The sequence below is a fragment of the Rhamphochromis longiceps genome, linkage group LG2 (assembly GCF_057381845.1).
Source record: "Rhamphochromis longiceps isolate RC_006_pf linkage group LG2, R_longiceps_female_GT1.1, whole genome shotgun sequence".
Classification (NCBI taxonomy): domain Eukaryota; kingdom Metazoa; phylum Chordata; class Actinopteri; order Cichliformes; family Cichlidae; genus Rhamphochromis; species Rhamphochromis longiceps.
The window spans coordinates 25,612,311-25,626,456 of record NC_140558.1 but is presented as its reverse complement, the minus strand read 5'-3'; the positions used below and the strand labels follow the sequence as shown (position 1 = coordinate 25,626,456).

General features: G+C 44.6%; 1 protein-coding gene across 3 annotated transcripts in view; it reads left to right on the top strand.

The window, feature by feature from the left end:
- The window catches only part of gpc3 (glypican 3), a 135,105-nt gene that overhangs the window by 97,684 nt on the left and 23,275 nt on the right, over nucleotides 1–14,146 (top strand). For 2 of the 3 annotated variants that reach the window (XM_085419879.1, XM_085419888.1), the window contains exon 6: nucleotides 1,783–1,894. In XM_085419879.1, coding sequence (XP_085276005.1) covers nucleotides 1,783–1,894 — 112 coding nt within the window. Of the gene's footprint in view, nucleotides 1–1,782; nucleotides 1,895–9,600; nucleotides 9,847–14,146 lie in introns of those variants that run through there. The other variant, XM_085419897.1, reaches the window with a different exon arrangement.

Genomic DNA, 14,146 nt, shown 5'->3' with positions numbered 1-14,146 from the left:
TCACGTGTGTGTCTGTGTTTGTGTGTGTTAGACAAGATTCTTAGGCACAGAAAAAGGTGTTTGTATAAACGTGTGTGTGTGAATGTGGCTTGTAGTAGGACATGTTCTTCTACTTCTGCGGGTTATTTTGCTGCGAGAGATGGCAGCCTCACACTGGACCTAATGGCAGCGTGGTAATTGGTGTTACATTAGATTAAGTTATCGCAAGCATGAGGCGATGTGATCAGCTCTGCTGGCAGCGAACAATAACACAAGCAGGATTGGATAACGAGCCGAGAGTCGACAACTGAGACTATCGGCGGTGAAAAACGGTTTAACGGTGAGACACGCTAAATTATATTGTGGTAAAATTATCTGACAGGCACTTATCATGTGAAACACTAACCTGCCTCGGCTTCTTATCGTCACTCAAAATCTCCCCGTCCTAATCCTCCCTCCTCTTAACCATATTTCCTCTTTTCCTCTGCTTAAGTGATCACACGTTTTTCCATTATTCATGTGATAATTAGCAGCGAAGAAGGGATGAGATCATGGATAATAAGAAGAATAAATAACTGGGGAAATGTAATTTGAGCTTAATGAAAAGTCTGACTTGGAGGAGAATGAAAGACTGATGAAAAGAGACGGCAGCTCATAGGTGTGTGTGTGTGTGTGAGTGTGTGTGTGAGTGTGTGTTGGGGGAGTGTGCCCACAGGGCTGTTTAAAAGAGAGAGAACAAAGGATGACCTCATACTTTACACACAAACACACACATGTGCACAGATTCTTTTTTCAAGGCCCCTTTTTCGCTCTCGCTAATCTACTTCCTCTAAAATAGTTCGTCCTTCATCTTTTCAAACATTTACAACAACACGGCAGACGACATTTACGCTGCAGCGTGACATCCACTGCGGCACCTGAGAGAGATGTCTGATTCAGGTTCACCTAAACGTGCTCGTCTCAGTCAAGCAGAATTAGCCGGTCTCATCCTTCCGAGCGTGCGGTGAGGAAGGGGTTAAACCCTTGGGACTGTCAGAAGTGAAAAAAAAAAACACACCTGCAGGAAAGTCTCAACATGAAAGAACAGCTGTGAAGAAATCTACCTTTCAGACATCCCAGCTCCTCCTCTTCATAGTGTACACAAGTGTAAACAGAGCAGCACTTCCTCAGTCGTACATTTATGCATGTAAGAGCCTGCCCGTGTGCTGCTTCTACCTAAATATACCCTCACAGCTAAAGCAGGGCAAAAATACATCTCTGCTAATGTTCTCTCATTAACTTCAGATGATTAAAAAGCTACTAACTGAGCAGATAATGTGCATGAAATTAATCAGCAGCCAAACTTTACATGATAGTTCAAGATCTTTGGGGATGTTGTCGGCACCCTTGAAACACTTAAAAATGTCAAAGAAGGTGGTAATGTAACAGCCTGCCTCTTAAAGGCAGATGTTCAGAGTTAGCGTGTGATGAGTGATGAATTGCAGCCTTTATAACTACATTAACAGCATTAAGCTGTCTTTAAACAGCAGATCTTGGATAAATATCAACCCGCCTCTGGTTTTGTAGCTGTAGCTTCTCCATTGAGGGAAAAGTTGGTTCTTTGGTCAGAGCTCATTGACAAATGAGTTTTTTAGCTCAGGAAACTAAAATCCAGAAGACCTGAGATTCCTCTTATCAACACTAGATGGTGATAAAATCCCTGTTTGTGTCTTCCACAAAGGTACCTTAGCCTGAAGTCACTGAAGCTCTTCAGAGTTTCATAAACATAAGGCTTATTTAAGCATTTTCTTCCCGTCCTTTCAGATATCCTGGGCCCGGCCTAAAACGACTGCACCCCAGCTCCGAGTCCAGGAGCAACAAGCCGCCTGAGCCGGTCATCAGCCAGATCATAGACAAACTCAAACACATCAACCAGGTGAGCTGTGCTCTTTTATTTCCTTCATGGTTATAGCTCCGGCTCTGCAGAGGTGGGATAGTCCACTCTCCCATTAGCTCTGCTTCTTGGCTCACAGTTGGACACTGATTCCCAAGCTGCTGGAGGCCCTGCTCTGCAGCTCCTGTGGGGGTCAGCACAAGCCAAGTAAAGATTTTAAATAAGGATGTTTTGTTTACTATTTTGCCCTTTTAAAACACAGCAAAACACTTGTGACTGGAAACTGTTTTAAAAAAAAGCTCTTCCTGGACACAAATTCTCCCGCATGGCAGCCAGAATATGAAAGGATGCGTGTCCTCCATCCACAAAAGGCCCAGCTGTCATCAAGGCCGAAGCCCTTGTTTTTTTCCCACCACTTCCGCTGGCATGTAAACCACGGTCGGGGCAGGCTGGCTTTGTTCAGAGATGCAGGATCGAACTCACGTATCAGCCCACAGATCTGCTGGCACTTCCTGATTCTTGGTGGTTGCATTTGTAGCTGTCAATACTTCTAGCTGACTACCCCTCGCCCCCTCCCGCATGCATACACACATATGTGTGCATGTTAACACGAGTCTGTTTGAGCTTTAGGATGTTGTAGCCCTGTCAAGGTGGATTCCCCTGTTTAAAAGGGAACCTGGGAGATCTAGAAGTAGCTCCGGACCCTTCTGCACTCCCCGCTGACAACCAGAGAGCCTCAAGAAAAAACAAAATTGAGAGGGCTGTGGGTTGAAACTAATTCTATCATTTACTTCCACAGTATTACTTCATTCATATGTGTCAGACGCCTCCTGCTGCCCTCAAACGCCACCATACCTGATTCATCCTGGCTCTACATACGTTGGGCAGTTTAAACGCTCATTCCTAAAAATGTGGGTCTTATTTTTTTTATAGCTTTGGCCATCTTTTCTGTGAGCTGTGAAGACGTTGGACTCACCAGAGAAAGTTCCTGACATTCACTGGGGAAAGAAAAACTGTTTAACCATTTTATTTGGTGCTAAAACGCAAAGAAAGCATAAAATGTCAATAATAATCCCTGAGTGCAGAGACCAGGATGGATGTTTTGTGTAATAATTTCAGTGTAAAATCAGTGTGATCACCTGACTGTGCATTTTTTGCCCTTTCAGCCTTCTTTGGAGGAATTTTGTACACTATTATTATAAGTAGGAGTGAGAGCCAAAATGACCAAAATAAAAGCCAAGCTGTAATAAACCTGAATTATCCTGTAAGCTTAAAAACACAGGACATACCCTTTAATGTAATAAGTCTTTCAAAACTTCCTGCATCGGCACAGATAAACAATTGTAGCCATATGATTACAAGCAGAGCTGCTGCAGTGCAGACTGTTTACCATGTGGATCGAGGTCCTGATAGGCTTTTGATGAGATTTTGCAAGAAAATGCAGTTTAGTGAAATGACTGAGCTCATTGTGTTATAGATATTGAGACAATCCCTTGGAAGCATGAACTCAGTCAAGTCATATGTTCTCAGTAACCTAATTTCCATTTCTAATTGGCTCGCATGTTGCACTGATGATGTGGCAAACATGTGGACATTTATGGGGTTTTTCTTCTGTTTACACAATCGGTTAATATTTATGCAGATTGACCATTCGCAAGGGAGCTTTTAGTCTCATATCTGATGACCGTGCAGCAGAGTCAAGCGTGTTTCTGCTTCGGCTCCCCTTCCCTTCAGATCTTAACTTCAATGGCCTGGATTAACATCTGACAAAAGAATGACTGCACTTGATTGCATATTTCATGTGCAGTAAAACTGTTCATGGCTCACAGCCATGCTTTCCCTCCCCCCTTTTGTTGCAGAAATTGGTTTTAAAAATATTAGTGTAATCCTATCACCATTATACTTGGGCGTGCAAAATGACAGGAACACCTTGTAATGTTGTGCAATCTGCTGCAACAGTCCTGCTGTAAATCAGCCCACTGAGAAGTTTAAAGTATTGGAATTTTAGGGGAAGATGACTCACCGAGTTTATCTTGATAGTAATTTGTAATTTTCTTGTAACATCTCTTATCAAAACATATGAAACTAATTCGTTTTCATAAAAATAAAATTACTTTTGCTTTAGTTGGAGCTCTGAGACACAATAAAACTGCTAATCTGCCACTGTGGGGGGGGTGGCATGTTAGTATGGGAGCTCAACCAATAAACTGGTAGAGTGATGTTAATAATGGGCTTAATTTCTAGAATACTGTGGCTGCAAACCCAGCACAAACTCTGACCCCTCCACCACTGTTCTTGACAGTTGGTAAGAGATGTGCTCTGTTCGCTTTTCTCCAAACATGGCGCTGTGCACTACGGTCAAACATCTGCACTTTGGTCTCGTGTGTCCAAACAACATTGTTCCAGAAGTCCTGTGTTTTGTTCAGATGGAGCTTTGCAAATATAAACCATGCTGTCATGCTCTTTTTGGAGAGAGGAGGCTTTCTCCTGGCAACCCTTCCAAACAGGCCAGACTTGTTCAGGGGTGAATTTGCTGGACTGTCCACATATCTGAACGCTTCAGACCAGGAAACTGCAAAAACCAAACTGCTCACACTTGCTGATTATCAGTTAATGATCAATGATTAGCAATGCCTGGCTGCTACTTGCAATGTATTCAAGTTTTCACAGACTGCATAGAATTGTCCGTCCATTAGGGGCCAGACTTTACTCCCAGCCACAAATGTTAACCCCCTGGTTGAGCTAGAAGAAAAAGAAGGGGATCGTCAAAGTCCTTCGACATACCTAACGAAACACATGAATGCATACATACTTTTACCTGCTAATTAAAAACAGTTGCCAGACTCAGTGGGATCCTTCCTTTGGGAAGCCAAGAATAACAATTTGCCAAATTTCAAATCTGAAACCAAGTTGTGTACCAAGTGACTTGGCAGCATAACCATACCCAGAGCTACAATGCTAATATGTTTGAAAGGATACCTGCCAACAGGGAAGGATCAAGTCGCTCTTCAACAGAGAGGCACAGCCCTAAACATACTTTCTAATCCTGCTAAATGTTTATTGAGTATACACCGCATTTCATGGTCCTGCTCTCCGCTTGCATATTGTAAACAACCACCGAGGGCACTGGAGAAAGTGATGTTGTTCAGTTAAAAGCAGTTTTACAAGGTCTCCGCCTCCCCGCCAGTTGAAAGACCGACAGTTCCAGATGATGCAGGGCTAAAAGCAACTAATTAACCATGTGATATGAAAGAGTGGGGCCATGGCTCACAGATAATTACTTTCATCTGCCCTGTTTATATGCAAAGTGTATGAGGACAGGCCAACGGTGAGATAGTAATGTTGCGTAATGGTCCAGGAAGGCAAACAGCGGAGTGCCATGTTGATTAAAACCTGCAGTATTCACAGACGATCGTGCTCAGATGAATGTGCACATGTAAGTCCTGGATATGCATTCAGCTCTGCATGCTGGACAGGGGTCGCTTGCATACAGTCCTCTGCAAATCCTATAAGGCTCTTTTTCTCCTGTGCACATTTTCCATTTGAATGAACATTATTCTCCTTTTGGCTGGAGCAGCGAACATGATCAGCGGTTCTTCCAGGTCTTACTGACCCACTTTCAAACAGTGAATCGGTCCCAGACCATAGTATGTAAGACTGTGTCGTAAAATATACATTCTCCAAGAGCGAGAGGGAACGTGGGACCCCTCAAAAAATCGACTTCCTTCCAACTTTAATCCCTCTGATGTTTCATTCCTCGACTCTTAAGTGCTCCGTGACGATGGCCCCGTGAAATGCAACTATGCGGCGGAAATGTGTCATTTCTCACGTTGTCAGTGTTGATCAAAGTATCAGCAGATACAGAGACAGTTTGGCAGGGGACCCCTTGCCTTTGTGCCTCTGTGAGGCTAAACTAAACACAATAAGAAGAGGAAAAAATTCAGAGCCGGTCGCCTCAGCTTATAAAACAGCGTTTTCTCACGCCTGAACCAGTTGATGTCATGACTGAGCCGTAGCCAAGTTTAAAGTGAGCCGCACACTATAAATGGATGAGGAGAAATGGCTTTCTCCTTCAGTTATTGCTTCCCGACTTGGAATCTTTAAACAGTGCGGGACTGTGAGGAGCCACGGACATTTTTGTGCATGCAAACACTGTGTGTAACAAATTCCCGTGTGAGGTCCTGTCTGTATATGCAATATGAGCTGATAAAGACGAGAGTGCTCGAGCTCGCTCTCTCCCCGGCTCTGACGTCAGGTTTGAGATATTCTTTTGATGCCAGACTGGCGATTCTTCCTGGTTTTCTTGCTGAGAAGTGGACTGTGTGAACGTGACTCCACATTAACACTTTCGTTTTTCGTGAAGTTCTTGCGCGCAGGGGACGTAGGGGCGTTAGCGCTCCTAAATTAGAACATATTATATTGATGATGTGTTCTTGTTCTGGGGGGATTAGTTTGTTTTTTTTGTTGTTTTTTCTGAACATCTGTTTAACTTCCCAGAGTATCAAGTTCCTCCTCTGAACAACTAATCTGGCAGGAGATGGTTGAGCTAGTGGCAAAATAGAGCAATTATGTGATTGGTCTTTGATTACAGAGCGTTTCATTTGTCAGATGAGTTTGCCATTTGGAGGGTCAGACCTCCTGGGATTCTTCTGACAGCCCCCCTTTTCTGGCTACACGACACTCTTTGGAGAGCTTAAATTTGGAATGCATCTTTTATGAGTCAGTTTCATTAAAACACAGCTGTTTGATCTGACACTGTTATAACTGCTCTGTAATTTGAAAAATAACTTCTTCACATTGCCAGCCAAAGCTTTCATTTTCAGCTATTTGAACATTTTAGCTTTTACTTCCATCCGTCTCTATCCCTCCCTCTCCCTGTTCGTTTCACTTCTTTCCATCTCCCCAGCTGTGCTGAGTTGTGTGTGACAGACTGCAGCGCTGTCGCCCTTCGCTCCTCCAGCCCCCACCTTCTATCCCCCCCCTAAAACCCCAAGACCCCCCCCTCCCTCTTCCCCACACCCACCTCTCTTCTGCTCGCAGCTTCCCAGACTAATTGAAGCCAGAACCTGGGAAAATCCTGCAGGTAGGACAGGAATCCAGGGTGGAAAATAAACCAGATCCCAAGCGCCACAAATTCCATCACGCAGTCTCACTTCCTCCGAGCCACCAGAGCCTGGGCGGCGTGCGCTTGACACCTAGTGCATGTTTGCGCAGAATGCACTCTTTAATATCATAACTCACAGAAACACTCGTCCTGAGTCACTGTGCACAGTGGTAGTAATTAATTACGGACACGTCGAAGCTCATATAGCAGGAATATATAAATAAGAAACCCTTTACTGAATACTACTGTAGAGATGTGTGCAGTGGCCTTTAACTTAGGACTAATGCACACTATGGGTGTCTACTAGGCCTGCTGTTTTGTAAACTTGCTAACCTAGTCATTACACGTACTCCAGTCAAAGAGACTGACTTCTGTTTGATGTTATTGACTGAGAGGGTTTTGAAGCAGGGTTTTTTTTTTTTTATGTATCCCCTCAGGGCTTTGTCCTCTCGCCCTCCTCGTCTTTTTTTATTTTCTTTTTTTTCATGTACAGCAGAGAGGAAAGAGGGGATGCTAATATTTGTGAGCGGGTACGAGCTCACGAGGGGTGCTTTAAATGATGTGTGACACCTGGTGTAAACCTCTGAAGGGGCTGCAGGGCGTTTGTGTACCCCTGTTAGCGCACCGTACATGCGTGTTATCCTTTCGTTTTCCGGAGACTTAGGAATTCATGGTAAGTTTAGGATTTGAGCAGTTGTGGTTCCTTAACTTGACAAATCCAACCAACAGATTACACACACACTCACACACCATTCTCCCACCCCAGGCTTTCTCCCCTGCTGACTGTGAGGTCAGACAGAGCATGTGAGGGGCCTTTTCCTTCCAATTAGTCTGCCTGCTAATGAGTCCCAACCATCCTTTCTACCACTGCCACCCGTTCCTCCTTACCTCCATACCTCCACCTCTCCCTCCATCTTTGCCCCCTCCCCAAACCCTCAATCAATCCTGAGGCCCATGCCACCCCCTTCACTCCCACACTACTACCACCCCAGTGGGTGTAATTATCACACAGCCGGCTTATAAAAACCCCGCAGCACAAGGCGGGCACTCGCCTTGCTGAGCAGGAACACCGGTGAGGGGTATTTTCCTATTTTTTACCTGTGACTCTGAGCTGAGGGCTTGCTTGCTTGTTTGTTTGTTTGTTTGTCTTTTTCGTGCTAACTTTTCTTTGCTGATTCTTGACTTTTCGTTGAACTGTCAGGGAATCGGACAGCTGAGTCTTCCTGCTGCGTTCTCACACTCTCTGTCGCTGGGCACAGTCATATGTTGCTGTGTAACAGGATACCTCCCCGTAGAGGTCACGGGTCACACTTCCTGTTTCCTGTTTCTGCTAGGTCATCATAGGGTCTTATCCACGAGGGTCATAGACCTCCCCGTTCATCCTGCGCCTTTTGTTTGGGACAGCAGTGCTCAGGGCGGAGTGGGTGGTTACAGCTCAGTTGAGGCTCCTCTCTAGACCCGTCAAAATGTCAGCACTCCCAAATTTTATCATCCCCTCTCATGCTCCCCGTCTTCTCATATCGCAAGACCCCTATTTATCTCTGTGGTTAGCGGTTTTTACGTTTCTCTTTCATTCTTTCCAGCACCTTCAGTTCTCTATGTGCTTAGGCTAGAAGCTAAGCTAAGCCTACAGCACATCAGCTGATTGCCGCTCACACACAAGCATAGCTCCTCCACTCTTTCTTACCCACTTGCCCCAGTGATCATCCACCGATTCCCACTAGATGTGATCATGGAACATGCAGTGACAGTCTGCTGATGTTGAAATGGAGGATTTCTGAGCAACACATGACTCTGGAAAGCACTGGACAAAAAGAGATTGTCTGACGGGGTGTAATCAGATTTAGCAACCAGCAGCCTGAGCAGGAATGAGACTTTTTAAACTATTAAACCCCATAGAGACAATCAGGCACATTCACAGACATAAGTCGATATTTTCATTTGGTTACCCTCAAAAAAAGATTGAAAATTGCTGTCATACCAGATATATTTAATACTAAAGGGAGTTAACCCCCTGCGTTCATGCGCCGCCTCGATCTGAGCCCAGCGTGTTGGAAAACAACATTCTTCTATTCTTAAACACCAACAGTTTAAGCTCCCTCTGCAACATCATCTAAACATGCGTTCAGGATTCAGTCCAAACTGAGAGGTCTGGAAATAGAGTTACGGGCTAAGGTGGAGCACAAACACTCCCAGTTTCATGCCGGACCGGAGAGCCGCTTCTTTTTTTTTCCTCCTGCGTGTTCTGTGTCCGACTGGAATGAACATCAGGAAATTAATTTTGTCTGCATTAACCGTCTGAGGCTGAGCTCCTGTTGCGTGACACGCTCGAGCGTGGACAGATAGGGAAAGACAGGAGGGTGAGGGGAGAAGAAACAGAGGAGAATGAGACAGCGCTGGTCCTCCTCCTCCTCCTCTCTTTACATTTCACATTCAATAAAAGTTGAGTAACGACTCGAGGAGAGCGGGTGGGAATGCGAGGCAGGCTGCGCTGACCCAAACGCCGCTCCGCCCCGCTGAGGAGCTATCCATGACTCACTCTGTGGAAAGTGCCTCCTGTCATTCCTCCATCTGTCTGTCTATCTGTCTCTACTCTCCCATGATGTGCCTCATTTATTTCCACTCTCATGCCGTTTCTCCCCAGGCTACGAGCTCCGAACAGGGATATCTGCCAGCGTGACAGAAACACAGCAGCTCACGGGACATGTGCACATTAAATGCAAGGAAAGTCAATTTCCTTCGTTTATCAAGAAAAACAGTGCGCGATGGAAAGGCTTTGTCTGACACAATGACCTGCACGCTTGCTTTAAAAGTGTGCTGTACCTTTTTTGTGCTAGAGGCGCTCTGATATCAATACCAGAGTGTCGCAAACTATTTTTAACCAGGGCCTGGAAGGTACAGGAGAAATGTCTTGTAATCTGGGTCTGATTTTCTTAGTTCAGGACACTATTTCTGTTAGTTATAACAGAATTATACTCCTCAAGCCACTTCTATGGCAAGCATCGCTTAGAAGGAGGCTGAGAGGCTAACACATGCATACAATCTGACAATTAGACAGGCTGTAAACAGAACTTCAGGTTAGTCAGAGAAACAAAGGCATGATGCAAACATCCGTTTTTGTAGCTTTGTGCAGTGGAAGAAGGAGTTATTACCGACACTTGAGGTTCACTCTGAGGTTGGTTTCACTTCTAAATAAAGATGGGAAAGTTTAGAACATGTGGCCAGACTGCTTGAAAGCATTCCACATGTCCATCAAAACAATTGTTTCCAACCTGAGGAGAATTGTGGGTAATATTTTAGCAAATATTTTCCAACTCACACACTCAGCAGACATGGGGCAACATCAGCATCAGTTTGGAGCATGTGTGTGAGTCAGACTCCACATCAAAGGGTTGTGACATGTACCAAAGATGTTTTGGTCTTCAAAGACAAATCAGCAGCATTGTGTGGAAAATACAGGGCCGTGCAAAGGTCTCGAGCCACCACTCATTTCTTTCTATCTTGCTAGAGAAATGCGAGGTTGAATGATTTATCAAAACATGCAGCATAAAAAACAGAGTTTGTGAAGTTTGAATGAGCTTCACGTGACCACCTTTATTCTTTAACACAGCCTCAACTTTCTTATGTAGCTCTGTGATCAGTTCTCCAGGCTTCTTAAAGGACATTCAAATCTGTTCTTTGGATGTTTCAGCCGTTTGTTCCATCCTCTGTCAAAATGATCCCACACTGCTTCAATGATGCTGAGGTCTGGGATCTGGGGAGGCCAATCCATGGCTGATAGTGTTTCATTCGGTGTCTTTAGGCCCTTGTGGTGGAATTAAGGCACGACGGGACCACAGATCCATGTTTTGAGCCATCTTTATTTAATATTTGCATCACACCACCACAACCCCCCACCAACCCCTGAGTCCCCGTGTTTTAACACGGCGGGCGTGATTGCGGATGCCATGCAGGTGCGTATGCACGGCACCGCAGACCACGCCCCACCACAGCCCTCTCTCAGGTCCTTCCTGATTTTTTTTTCCTGTTTCTTAAAGACATGAGTCTCAGATACTGTTCATCTGCTGTACTTGTTTTTTAGGCCTGTCACTTCTTTTGTACTCCACTTGTTCTTTTTCCTCATAGCCTTTACGGATACACTGCACACCGTGCTGAGATATGCATGTACATTTACAATAAATGGCTCTTTGGGAATCGCCTTTTTTGGTTCGTGCCACTTTGTCTGTTAAACTGCGTGATTTTTTTAATCTTTGTAAAGAAATGGGAACGCATTATTTATTTTTGTGACAGGCCACTAGTAACAAAGTGCCTAAAGATTCAATTTAAAATTAGTTATTTGTAAATTGTCTGCTATATGTGCATACAGGACTTCTTAGGTGCCATTTTTCATGCTTGAATGATTTATAGGTCACTGTTAAGCAGCTAAACAGAAAAGTCCTGGTTAGGTGCAAGGACTGGACTGAAAATGTGTGAAATAAAGCTGCCAGTGTCCAAAGGAACAACTAGAAAGCCTGGATGAGAATTACATCACATGAGGAGTGGCTCAAGACTTTTGCACACTACTGCATTTGTGACCATTTTTATTATTTGTTAATTATAGGTCTGTTTTATTCCAGGAAAACCCCTGCTTCAGTACCCAGCACGTCCTCATTCCTGTGAACTTAGCCTTCTACCAGCGCTGCTTATTGATGAAATACTTTTCCTGCAGCTCATCAGACACTGAAAAGCTTTGTAAGGTGGAGGAGGACGACAGAGTCTGTGGAGCAAAAAGCTCCCACAAAGGGAGAGGAGCTAAAACTGTTTGTTTCACACAGGTATCAGGTAAATAAGGATTATTTTTAATTGTGAGTCATGCAAAGCTACTTTAAAAAAGCAGGACTGAAACCCCTTAAATCAGGTCAGCTAATTTCATCACTGTGTCACTGATTTCCTTCAGGTCAGAACAATTAAACACTGAGGAACTTTCTTTTTTTAACTTATGGGAGGTAGTCTGTTTGGAAACCGAATCCTTGAATTCTGTAGATTAGATTTGCAGGCGTGATGTAAATGTGTTGAAGCACTGATAGAAACATTCAGTCCTACAGATTCCATCTGGGCCGAGTCACATAGCAGCATGTCCAGACAAGTCCTGTGCATGTAGAGGAGGACATAACACAGGCCCAGATCCCAATCACAGACACTGATAAAAAAAATTCCATGCACTTTTCCTTTTTTACTCATCCTCTCCATTTTTGACTATCACCCATTCAACCAGGCTCTTCCTACATTCTGAAAATTTCTGTGACTTATGGGAAAATGTGATCCAAGATCTCGGTGCCAGCTCGAGCAGACCACAGCTGATGATCAGCGAGCGCAGGTTGATTTCTATCAGCGGAGGTCAGCCAGAGGCTCTGAGGCTCAGCTGCAGCTGTTGTGTCGAGCAGTGACCCTGTGTGGAGTTCATGTCATGTGTGGGAGGCAGTGACAGACTTGTGGTTTCTGTGTCTCTGTCTGGGCTGGCCTGCATTGAGCAATCTGCCACATGTTTGGGCTTTGTGTGCAGCCTTTGAGCCCATGTTTCCTTGGTGTGACTTGCACTTTTGTGTTAAAGGGAGGTGAACCCTGTGGCGTGCGGGATGCCTATGGTCGAGCTGATTACATGTTCCCTGTGTCCAGCTGTCTGTGGGAGCCAGCTCCCGATGCTACTCGTGAAACAGAGAAGAGGAGAGCGAGAGATTTCCTCTCGTAATGGAAAACATGCCGAACATTTCTCGAAAAAAAAAAGTCCCTTTTATTTGCTTCCTCCCTGCTTCCTCTTGCTTTGGTTTTTCTTTTCTCTTTTTTTATAATTGCAGAAGATTCCAGTTCAGAGCTGCTTGAGGTTTCTCCTCTTGTGGTAAATCTGGATGCTCTTGGCGTATCACGCAGCGGCTTTGCCATGCCAAAAGCGCAGCGTCACTTTCGATACAAACATCCACCCCACCCCTACATGCTACCGCAGCCGCGGCAGAGGCGGGTAGCCAGTGGGCAGAATCCACAGCGCCCTGCCACAGAGCTACTGCCCTGTCATCCTCCCCTCTGTACCGCTGTGGAGAAGGGTCAGTGCCATGCCTGTATATACAGTTTCTTTTTTTAATTCTCCAAAACCGTTTTCATGCGTTCTCCATATACAGCTCATATGCTCTTCACTCAAATGTGTGCATGAAACTAGATTTTAATCAACATCTTAAAAAAAAAGATTAGCTCTGAGACAATGTTGGTCGGTTAGTTGGTTTGTCTACTACTTTATCTTAACAGTTATCAAACTGTCATGAAGGTTAGCAGTAATACCCGTGAGAACTATTCCTGTAAACTGCCTCTGGTGTCACTGGCAGGTTTCTCGTGCTCGGCAAAATATTTCTAGACTTACTTGGTCGGCTGGCATATTTGTGGTCTCTAAATATTTAATCCACAGTGACTTTTGTGGTGCCCTCTAGCTGTACAATGACAATAACAGCATTCATGTCTTCATCAGAATGAATTGTTATTTCTTTGACATTTTAATTGTGCTCCATGACCAGGGCTAAATATTGATTTATCCAATACAGTGGTTTAAGACAAAACAATTAATCCTAGAATGTCAATCGTTGTGATGTGCACAGCACTTTTTTCTGTTCAAAATCCAGAGAAATGTTTTAATTAAAATAATTCCTCAGAAAAATAACAGTGTTCTCTGAACTGATCAGAGCTCTGAAGCTGAGGTGAATCATAAATGCCTTATTGTTTCAAGGTTCAAAATGTACATTTATCGTGTGTTCAGCAAACAAATGTACGATGTTCCCTCAGTTTTCATGCTGCAGCTGCACCGCACATTTTACAGTGTAATCCATCGGTTGCCATGAGGATGATGACTTTTTGCTGGAAGTTGTGACTTGTGTGTGTGTGATTTGGGTTAAAGTGAGGGGGACTTCTGGATCCAGTGCCAGGATATATTTGGAACGGCGGGAGGATGCAGGAGCTTCCTGACAGTGACAAGAAAGTCATCCAACCAACTTTGAGACTCCATTCTGGATTTTGGTCTTTGTCACTCCCAACACAACCACAAGGCAGTGGTGCTAACTACCCATAGCTGGGGATCTGGTTCGCGGCCATGAGGGCATGTTCACGCACCACTGCCAGGGGTCAGATCTCCTCCAATCCCCCTGTAGCTCCGCCTGAGTCCAAAGGGTGCT